Source organism: Python bivittatus, unplaced genomic scaffold (assembly GCF_059951505.1).
Source record: "Python bivittatus isolate LINGU-HERP-01145 unplaced genomic scaffold, Pbiv_v1 ctg000330_np1212, whole genome shotgun sequence".
Lineage (NCBI taxonomy): Eukaryota > Metazoa > Chordata > Lepidosauria > Squamata > Pythonidae > Python > Python bivittatus.
This window is the reverse complement of record NW_028277058.1, coordinates 5,702,298-5,714,035: the sequence shown is the minus strand read 5'-3', so window position 1 is coordinate 5,714,035 and position 11,738 is coordinate 5,702,298. Positions and strand designations below refer to the sequence as shown.

At 38.1% G+C, this 11,738-nt stretch overlaps 1 protein-coding gene across 4 annotated transcripts in view; it reads left to right on the top strand.

Annotated features, from left to right (window-relative positions):
• Positions 1-11,738, top strand: part of TUBGCP6 (tubulin gamma complex component 6) — a 32,746-nt gene that overhangs the window by 752 nt on the left and 20,256 nt on the right. For 2 of the 4 annotated variants that reach the window (XM_088141656.1, XM_088141657.1), the window contains exons 2-5: positions 3,055-3,884; positions 5,316-5,479; positions 6,488-6,698; positions 7,788-7,961. In XM_088141656.1, the coding sequence (XP_087997782.1) occupies positions 3,135-3,884; positions 5,316-5,479; positions 6,488-6,698; positions 7,788-7,961 (1,299 nt within the window). In that variant the 5' untranslated portion in view covers positions 3,055-3,134. Of the gene's footprint in view, positions 1-79; positions 141-344; positions 785-3,054; positions 3,885-5,315; positions 5,480-6,487; positions 6,699-7,787; positions 7,962-11,738 lie in introns of those variants that run through there. The other 2 variants (XM_007441212.3, XM_007441213.3) reach the window with 2 other exon arrangements.

Below are 11,738 nucleotides of genomic sequence, written 5' to 3'. Positions count from 1 at the left end.
AGTGACGCCACTGGCCCAGCCATCCGCCTATTACGTGCCTCCATTCCTCCCACGTGGCACCTATGCGATTCTGCGCCTGCCCGACTCCGCCCTCCTGCGGTGGCTCCGCCTACTTGCTCATGATTTCTCCGTTCCCCGCGGTAGGTTAGACCTTCCTTTGAATTTTAGGCGTTGGTTCAGGGAGGTCGTTCTTCCCTGACAGGCGATATTGGGTGTGTGTGTGTTGGGGGGGGGGTTAGTTTTATTTTGGGGGGAAATGGCGCCTTCTCGGGTCAGCTGCTCCAGGCTCGCCAAGCGCGGGCTCCCCGGCGGTTGCCCAGTTGGGAAGTCCGACTTGCTTACCGGTGTGAGCTTTCAGTCAGGTCGGGCGGCCAGTGCGGTTGGTTAATGAATCTACCAGAAGTGGCACGGTGCCCAGACGGTCACGCTCGCTGGGCCTGGGCCTGGGCCCGGTCCGCCAACTGGGAGTTTCGTCATCACATCATTCCCCCGTTTTTTGTCTTCGACTCGACTTTCCCAACCTGATGGTTTCTAGGATATTGAACTATAATATCCATCATCCCCAGCCAACATAGGGCGTGCTGATGGCGGAGAGGAGGCATTGCTATTCATTCCTACTTATCTAGGCAGCTCGACCTGTCGCCACGCTACAGTGTTCCCTTTCCACAGGGGAACCGTGATCTGCGAGAGAGCAGCTGTATACATTTATTAAATTAATTCCTTCTTCCAAACGTCAGGCACCGATGCAGCCTTTTCAGCGCATCAGACAATTCACAACGTCACTGTAAGCAAACCGCATCTGTAATTAAACATTTTCCAGGTTCATCATGTGCACCTGTATCCTTTCCATTTGTGAAAATTCTTATAATATTTATGAGTTCCTTTTCATTATTTGGACACTAACTTTTAGAGCATTTGTTTCAGTATCACTCTTGGTTGTATCATCATTCCTATGCAAATCTCTGAAATATTCCTTCAAGCAATTCCCTCTACTATAGTTTCATCCCAAATCATTTTGTCATTTTTAGTTTTAATTCCCTTGATACTGCTGGAGGCTCCATGTTTAATCCTCTCCATCCACTTATAAAACATTTTTAATTTCCATCAAAAATGCTTCTGTGGCTTTTATGCTTTTTTAAAAAAAATTAACCATTCCTTGCTCTCTTTGACTACATTCTTTGCAGGGTTCAGTCTATATCCTAATACAATGTATTTCATTTTTTGCTGCAGTTCTTTTATTTCTTTTCCACAATTTCTTTCACTTCATCATTCCACCAAGTCATCTAATTTCCATTTGTGCTGGAATATTAAACTTTCATCTAATACTTTTTATTCCTGCAGGTTTATTTTCACTCTAGTTTTGTTCACTTATTTCTTTTCCATGTCCATTTCCCCCCAAGATTAATTCTTGACACTGTCAAGTCTGTCCCATATTCAGAACCTCTCATCATTTTTGTATCCTTCACTTGTTCTTTCAGCCTTCATCATATCCTGTACAATCAAATCATTCTTTTAGGTTTGTATTCATTCCTCTGCCAAGTGATAGAATTGATTCATGCTTAAACCATGTATTTGAAATAAACAGGCCTTTATCTAAGCAGATATTCACCAAACTTTCAAACCTGTCTCACTCATTTTTGAGGTTCTGAAATGACTCAACCCCTTTTTTGACATCCCTTTGTCTTTTTCCCACCCATCCATTCATATCTCTTAACAGAATAATTGTTCCTCTGGATTGCATTCATTCATAACGTTGCATAAATCTCTGATTCTTCTGTGGAATATAACATGCAATTATTATCAACCTTTGGGTTTCTACTTTCATAGATGCCGTTGGTTCATGCTCTCAGATATTCATATCTGTCATACACTTTAGCATTTTCATTCATAATTATCTGTTGGTGGCTTCTTTATTTGAGTGCCTGGCTTCCAGGAATTCTCTGGTTCTTCTGCTGTTTGCATGGTCAATTATTTCTGTGTTTTCCCAGTTGAATGTGTGGATCATTCTGAGGGCATGGGTAACTGTTAGGTACTTCTGATCTTGGTTCTTCATTGCAGTTATGTGTTCTTTAATTTTTTGGTGTACTGTAGTTGGCACCCTATCTGCCCTATGCAGTGTTGGCTGTAAGTCTGACAGTTGATTCTATATACAGTGTTGGTTCTTTCTTGTTAGGGTATGCAGCCTTTTGGTTTACACAGGATTCTTTAGTGTCACACTCACCTTTTTTTCTCTTGCATTGCTTTCATAGTTAATGTTTTGCTAAGAGATGTAAATAAGGTGGAGGCTTGACAGGAATTACAGAAAATAGTAATGTCATTGCCTAATTAAAATAAGCAGGGACTAGTCCAGGCAGTTGCCAGGAATCAAAAACTGACTTGCAGGCATGTGTGCACGCACACATACACACACACAAAATATTGTTAAGGTCTTCTGAAAAATAGCAAGTTCTGACAAGAGCTCTTTTGTATATCAATTAGCCTTGTAGAAATGTACAAAAACAACATATGTTTGGCATGGGAAGGGCAATAGCTATTTGTAGAACACATTCTTTGTGTGCAGTGGTCTCAGCTTCAGTCTCTGATAGCTCTGTGTAAGGTTGATATGACTCATATCTATAACCCTGAAAGGCCAAGGTATGATAAATGCAGTTAAATGAAACAACAGTGAGACTGAATAAAACAACTTCCAACATATGCCAATCCCATGCATGTTTACTGGGAAGCAAATCTTTGCTATGTTCAGTTAGATTTTACTCTCAAATAAAGACGATTCAGATTAGAGACCGTACATGTTTGCTTAATGGGGTGTACACAGGATTGCAGACTAAAAGACCTAAAACAAGTTACTGCTCTGATGGGCTGTCTGAAAAACCCTTAATAGTTCCCTGAGCTATATGGGAGTGTTCTCACTGTTTGCAGCATTCTTGCTACTTGCTGCTAGGAGTGAGACATGGCCAAAGTCTTGGCTTTTAATTTTGTGATGCTTGCAGAGGAAATCAGTCGAGACAACATTAACGTTTATTTTAATGATTTTGCTTTCTTTTACTTTTTCAGGAACAGAAATCGACGGTTGCTTGTCTATTAGTGCTGGATTCATACTCAGTTGATTGTGGATATCCATAACTGATGGGACCATGGAGAGTATTACAAAGCTATTTGGTGACTTGTGTGAGGCCCACATAGTATCTGGGTCAAAAAAAGTCCATTTAAGCAAAGGGAAGAACAGCAAAAAAATCTCAAGCAAAAGTCTCAAAAAGATTGCATATAATACTTTGTTTGCTAATCTTTTCGTGGATGAAACCCAGAAAGTTTCTCAATCAAATTTCTCTAGGCTCCCTGTGAAAAACAAAATTTTAATGCTGTCTTTCAATTTGAGAGTTGCCGGAATGGGCCTAGAAGCAGACAGGCTGGAGCAGCTTGTTGAGGAGTTAGAAAGGTCTACTTGCTTACCATTTATTGAAATTACTTCTGTTTTGGATTTTCTGGTACAGCTTGCAGGAACTGGTCCTCCTCGTTGTTCACCCCTCAAAAAAGATTATTTTGTGAATAACAAATATGTAGGAAGAAACACTAAATACCAAGGTTATGATTATTATGATGTTAGTATATTTGAAGCAGATATGCAGGCTTTTATTGCAAATGAAGAACTTCAGTTTAATGATACAATTCAAAAGACATTGCAAATTATGGAGGCAGCACCTGGTACAGGTCTTCCTATGGTGGAACTGTTTTCACAAAATTGTCCAGTGGGGGACAGGTATGAGAGAGAAACTCGTGTCTCCCTCTTTGGTGCTCTCATTCACAGTCGTACATATGATATGGATATCAAGTTGGATTTGCCACCAGTGCCTGACAATGCAGATCTGTCTGGACTTGCCATTAAGGTATAGGGTTTTGTTTTGTTTTTTTGTCTGTGGCAATATTTGTCTTAATATTTTTATTTTATTTTATTTTATTTTATTTTATTTTATTTATATAGATATAATATTTATATATAGAGACTTATATATATATTTGTCTTAATGCCATTCTGTGGGTACTCTGAAGTAAATCTTCCAGAACAGGAAGTAGTTCATGTTTTGTAGATGGACTAGCAATAATTGTAAAGCAGGAGAAATAACTATTTTTTTTTAACTTGCTTCTCCTAACATATCCTCTCCTTTTACCCATCACCATGTTGCCTTGGTGCCATCCCTCAAGTCTCATTTCTTTTTGAGCCTGGCATGAGGTTTTCCTAGAAGAAGGGCTCAAATGAGGATGGCAGATTGACCTCCATTCCATTTGTTCCTTTTCAGCCCCTCACAAGTCTTTCTTAACTGTCTTTGCAGCTGTTAAGGCAGCAATCCTGTAATTGCTTAGAAGCAAGATTCATTGCAATCTGTGATTTTTGCATGCATTAAAAAAAAGGTTGCATAGCTGTACCCTTAAGTGATATTCTTCTGGAGTTAATCCAACTTAAAATGGATAGGGCTTATTTTCATTGGCTTCTTCAGAGTGAAGAATTTCAGTTTGATACACTTAGTTGGATATAACTTCACTGGTTTGAGACAGGCTTATTCAAAGCATGAACAGGATTTGGCTATAGACCTCTTATTTGCTTCCTCTTAAAAATCCCACCATACCCTTGGCCCTGCAAAAGCTGACCCTGCCAAGTCACACTATGCATCCTGTCTCCCTCTCTCTGTTGAACCTGCCTGGTTATCTTCTTCACTGACATGTAGGTTGCCAGTCATATCTATTCATACTTCCTCCACAGAACACAGATGACACTGAATAAGGAGCACTACTGCCTACAATTCACTCTGCCTCTGCAATTCCACAATTATTAGCTCATTGGAAGGATAAACAAAGATAAAAATGGAAATTTGCACCTTCATGCATCCCTCTGATGTGATGCTGTATGTGGCCATTATGGAGTATAATGTGTTTCACATAAACGTACTCAAGAAGATCAGTATATCTTTCCCCTGTCTCAACACTGCCATATGTTTCTTGGCCAGTAAAATGTTTGTGACACATCAGCCAATATTTCACAGCAATCTAGGGGTCTAAAATAATATCCTTTTAAGAAATGCTGTTTTATTGGTTTCATTTATTGATATTATTTATTCCTGTTTGACTGTTATAATATTGTTATTCATGTGAGATATTTTTATAGAAAATGGGATACAAACAGAATAGTCTAACAACTATTTTTAATTTAATTTAATTTAAACAATTTATAAACCGTACATTTATTATAACAATCCCAAAGCAGAATTATTAATGAAAACTAATAATATAGGGACCATGAGTGAGTATGTTTATGTTTGCAGGTTCCCCAAAGTATTGATCCTTCTGAAGATGAAGGATTCCAGTCAGCATCCAATCTCACTCCAGACTCTCAATCAGAACCCAGTGTGACACCAGATATTGATCTCTGGGAGGCAGCACTTACTTATGGACCTAGTAAACGAAGATGCTGGGAAAGAATTGGATTGTGAGTATTTGGCTTTGCATTTTTAAAAGATGCTTGCTGTAATGAGATGTCTTTGAGCAGGAAGGTGCCATGATTAGTACAGCATCAGTCCAAGGTTTTCATTAGATTTCAGACTACAGTTCAATTGCCAGAATTATCTTGCTGATATACAACTAGAATCCATTTGTTTGCAATGAAAGGAGGACTGGAAAATGGCAGCCTTTGGATCCCAAATAACACATCCGTACCTAAGTTGTTCAGTCCTTCCTCCTTCCTCTTTACACCTTGGTGGGGGACAAGGGGCAAGAAATTCTTGGAGTTGTACATAAAATAGTGTGAAGGCTATAGTAGTAAGGGTAAACTGGCAAAAACTGTACATTAGACGTTCCTTTGGATGGTACATAATTATAGATGAAAAGGAATGCACAGTAACAGGATTCAGAACTATAATGTCTCTTATCTGGCATTTTCTAAAAGTATGGCTTTAAAAAGTCTAGAGGAATTGTTAAACTGAACACCAGTTGTTTGATTATCATGGTTACTAGTGCAGTTCTGAAGAAAATTATGCATACCTTATAAATATACAGAACATTTGAATCCAAGTCCTCTAAAAGTTATTTATTTTATATATGATTAGTCATCTTTCAACCCCCCCCAAAAGCCTACAAGTTGACAAAATAATAGTAATTTTCTAAACAAATTAAAATTAGTTTCTTTGTTCTTTTTTCTTAAAATATTTTTAATACAGCAATTATAAAAAGGTCTTTGCTATTTCAAAAGCAATTGTGGGCCATAAGGTTTAGATGCCAGCAAGTTGGAGACAGCTGGCTTCTAATCTACATCTCTATAACATGGTGGATATGTGCATGATTCATAGTTTAGCTATACTAAAGGTAAAACAGAAGAGGAAAATCATATATGAGATATGTGATTTTGTCAGTAATAGTTTTTTTGGGACAAACTGGGATCTCATTTTAAAAGATACTTCAGACTCATTTTAACATTTTTTGTGATTTTTTCCTGACACAGTCCACCTGGGAAAAGAGAGGAGCCATATCTTTCAGAAGCTGGAAGAGAAGCCTTTGACAAAGTTTGCAGACTTCGAGAACAAGAATTGCAACTTTTCAGCAGTACCAAATTTCAGTTTCCACAACGTGTGCTAGTAAAAGAATCAGAAATTGTTAAAGATGTGTTGAATGTTCTTATTGGGGTTGTATCTACTTCTTTCTCATTTAATCAGGTATAACATTTCCATACTGTGTATAATAGTTTTGTTTTTAATAGAAAAAAATCTAGATGTGCACATTTTATTGTGCTGGACAAAATAGCCTGAGAAAAGTGCACATTTCTCAATTTTGCAAAATCTATCAAGGATATTATTTAATGCCACTAATTTAGGAACAAATGCCACATTGTGAGCACAAAGACTGGCTCACAAAATGGACCTTTCTTATTTTCCTCCCTCTCTCTTGCAATACCTGATGTCCCCCCTCCCCCCCAAAAAAACTAAAGAGACTCAAAAGAGTCCTCCATCCCACTGGAATAGATTGTGATTGTTGTTGGTGGGGACATATAGTGGAAGGGGAATTGTTCTTCTCAGGGACGATGTTTCCATAAATGGAAATGGGCATTGGATTGCTCCTACATTTTGCATGCTCTTGAAGACATGTTTATAAAAAACTGCTGAGTAGAGCAAAAACCTTGTAAGATTGAAATCATGTATGTATCCAATCTTGTACTGTGAAAAAAACATATTAGCTGCTGATTTTAAATGCCCACTTATTAAGTTAATTACTTTTATGTTATAACTTGCTACTTACTAATGTTTTAAATTGCTCTAGTTTTTAACTATTTTAAGTAATTTCATAAAGTGTCCAGAGCCTTTTATTTTTGAATGGATTAAAAATATATTATCAAATAATGATCATTATTTTGATTTAACTGCAAGGCATTAAATGTGTATTCTGTAAAATTAACTTTTTGTTGTTATAAAAAAATTAATTTGCCATATATTTACTGATTAATTATCAATACCCTAGATAGTAAAACTTTCCTGTTGAATTTAAATAGATTTTTCTTAAAATATTACACTTAATTTTACTAGAAGCTTATATATTCTTAAAATACCAAATTAATACTTAGCGTTGAGGTAATATTTAAGCTGCTTGAAACTATTATTCAGTGGATTTTTTATAAAAATATTTTTATATTAAAAATAGCACTTATTTAAGTATTCACAATTGGGTTTATGAGCACATGCAGTTGTTTAGTAAATATATTATGTGCTGTGCATTTCAGTAATTTCCTATTTTTTTCCCCAACTTTATAGGCAATTCAGATATTTGTAGTCAAGCAAGGCATATATGTATCTGGTACTTCACCTGAAAGCATGAATTGTCTACTGTCAGAAGTGGCTGAATATGGAACTCATTACACACGGCTTAGCCTCTTCTCTGTTCAACCAGTCTTGGACTCATCGTACAAAAAAGGACTTGTGTTTCAGGTAATGTACCTGCATTTTTATCATTAATTTGGTTGAGTATGCAGTTGTCTGTCTGTCTGTCTGTCTATCTATCTATCATATTTATATAGCCGCCCATCTCACACAACGTAACTCTATTATACAAGACTATTATAGTCCTGCAAGATCTGGTGTGTCCTCCTTTTTGGAAGAAAACATGGCCTTTTGCTCTTTCTCTTATGCTTTTCACTTAGATCTCCAGTTCTACAAAACACTTTTTCACAACAGGCAGGGAGAGAGAGGGGCTGAGGGCAAGCAGAACTCTGTTCATCACCAGTTCCAACCTAAATGTTATATTTGACTTGGGATTCAGCCCTGGATATGAGACAGAAGATGTGTTGATCACCCTAACAGACAACTTGCACCAGAACCTGGACTGTAATAGTGCTATGAATATACCAAGGCAATCTGCACTTCTGAACCATTTCACTGAGGTAGTCCTGCTACAGTGCAAGGTGCAATGTCTGGGGGGGAAAAAAACTAATCTACACTTTGGTGCCTATCACCCTAAACTCAGAAAATTCCAAAAAAGATGTGTACAATGAATCTTGGTTACCATTATCCTTAGAGATCCTCAGTATATTGAATTTGACTTTAAAAAAACCCAAAACCCTATAAGGCATGAGGCTAAGTTATCTTAGGCACTATCCTCTCTGAATAGAATGTGTCCACCCTGTGTGACTAGCTTAGGAAGAGATGCTCTCGGTCCCTTTCCTTTGGGATGTTAGAGGGATGGGAACCCAGAAACAGGACTTCTCTTTGGCAGCTCTATCCCTCAGTAACACAATATCGCCTGAGCTCTGGGTGGCCCCCACATTTTTAGTATTGAGAAAAGTGATAAAGATCTTGCTCTTCCTTTAAGCCTGTGCTCTTTTAATTATGGTTTTTATTGTGTTCTTTTAAATGGCAATTTTATGGTATAATCTTTGCAAGCACCCAGAGTTCATGTATTTTGGGTGGGATTTAAAAACTATGTAAATAAATTAAATAAATAAATGGGTTTTTTGAGAGGTGGGGAAAAAATAAACCTATAGTCGCTATTGTTTGAACAAAATGTGTTACCCAACTGCCTGAAAGCCATATATAAATGCTTATATGTAAGCCAGTGAGATCTACTACATTCAGTGTTGGGATTTGGGACCACAACTCCATTTCTGCCTCTCAGGAGAGGGGTCTGTTTAACTGATTTTTTTGTGATGGTGAATGAGGTAAGCAAATATCTTTGCATTTCTTGAACCTTAGAAATCAAGTGGATTCAATGTGTATGAAAAGAACACCAATGAAATTAAATTAAATTGCTTGAACTTGGATGGCAGGAGAATACTTTCTGAGCATTACTGTTGGAGTAGGTAGAGATACATCATGCATACATACCCATCACACTATTCCTTTTTGGGCTAAGCAGCGTCATGTGCAGCAAGAAGAATTATTAAGCAAAAGAAACAAAACAATAGAAATATAGCTAAATCTAGCTTATACCAACCCTGTTGTTTCTGTCTTTACAGACCTTCTGTCTCTGCAAACTATCGTTTTTAGCACATTTATACACTGCCTTTTGTCTTTTAAATCTCTCTTTTTTGAAGATCTCATCAGTTTCACTTGACCACAACTTTCTTCATCTTCCCCTTCTTTTCAGTCCATTCTTCATATATTTGTTTTGCAGTTTGACTCTCATTCATTCTCTCTGTGTGATCAAACCACATCTATTGTATAGATTACACTTCTATATTCAGTTTATGTTCATGTGTAACCCATTCATTCTTGACTTCCATCTCTTCTTATTTTACTGCATATACTTCTCAAGTATTCCCTTTCCACTACATTCAGCTTTTATATTTTACTTAACGTAGCCATCTTTTGCGTTCATATACCAAAGTAGGCAGAAGCACACTCCTATAAGTTGTGTCTTCAAGTTTTTATAACAAAGACCCATTCCTTGCATAAACTGTGTATCTATACCTTTCTTCCAACATTTGCATGCTTAAAATTTCCCTATTAATTTTCCCATCTTTCATAAAAGATGAGATTCTACCAAGTTACACCAATTTATTTACTTAGTTTTTCACTGTTTATATATAACGTGCAATTGTTCAGTCTCCCTGTCAAACACAACTATCTTGGCCTTTGATTTCCTATATTGCAGATACAGGTGAAACTCGAAAAATTAGAATATCGTGCAAATGTTCATTTATGTCAGTATGGCAACTCAAAAGGTGAAACCAATATATGAGATAGACGCATTACATGCAAAGCGAGATATGTCAAGCCTTACTTTGGTATAATTGTGATGATTATGGCATACAGCTTATGAAAACCCCAAATTCACAATCTCAGAAAATTATAATATTACATGACATCAATAACACAAGGATTGGAAATAGAACAATATCGGACCTCTGCAAAGTATAGGCATGCATATGTACTCAGTACTTGGTTTGGGCCCCTTTTGCAGCAATGACTCCCGCAATGCGGCGTGGCATGGATGCTATCAGCCTGTGGCACTGCTGAGGTGTTATGGAAGACCAGGATGCTTCAATAGCGGCCTTCAGCTCCGCTGCATTGTTCAGTCTCATGTCCCTCATCTTTGTCTTGGCAGTGCCCCATAGATTCTCTATGGGGTTCAGGTCAGGCGAGTTTGCTGGCCAATCAAGCACAGTAATCCCATGGTCATTGAGCCAGGTTTTGGTACTTTTGGCAGTGTGGGCAGGTGCCACGTCCTGCTGGAAAATAAAGTCAGCATCCCCATGAAGCTCGTCTGCGGAAGGAAGCATGAAGTGCTCCAAAATCTCCTGGTAGACGGCTGCGTTGACCTTGGACTTAATGAAGCACAGTGGACCAACACCAGCAGATGACATGGCTCCCCAAATCAACACAGACTGTGGAAACTTCACACTGGACTTCAAGCATCGTGCATTGTGTGCCTCTCCATTCTTCCTCCAGACTCTGGGTCCTTGGTTCCCAAATGACATGCAAAAATTGCTCTCATCAGAAAAGAGGACTTTGGACCACTGGGCAACAGACCAGTTCTTTTTTTCTGTAGCCCAGGTAAGACGCTTCTGACATTGTTTGTTGTTCAGGAGCGGCTTGACAAGAGGAATATGACATTTGAAGCCCATGTCCAGGATCCGTCTGTGTGTGGTGGCTCTTGATGCACTAACTCCAGCCTCAGTCCACTCCTTGTGAAAGTCCCCAACACTTTTGAATGGCCTTTTCCTGACAATCCTCTCCAGGCTGTGGTCATCCCTGCTGCTTGGGCACCTTTTTCTTCCACACTTTTCCCTTCCACATAACCTTCTATTGATGTGCTTTGATACAGCACTTTGGGAACATCCAACTTCTTTTGCAATTATCTTTTGGGGCTTTCCCTCTTTATGGAGGGTGTCAATGATGGTTTTCTGCACAACTGTCAGGTCAGCAGTCTTTCCCATGATTGTGATTCCTACTGAACCAGCCTGAGAGACCATTTAAAGGCTCAGGAACCCTTTGCGGGTGTTATGGATTCATTAGCTGATTAGAGTGGGACACTTTGAGCCTAGAATATCGAACCTTTTCACACTATTCTAATTTTCTGAGATTGTGAATTTGGGGTTTTCATAAGCTGTACGCCATAATCATCACAATTATACCAAAGTAAGGCTTGACATATCTTGCTTTGCATGTAATGCGTCTATCTCATATATTGGTTTCACCTTTTGAGTTGCCATACTGACATAAATGAACATTTGCACGATATTCTAATTTTTCGAGTTTCACCTGTAA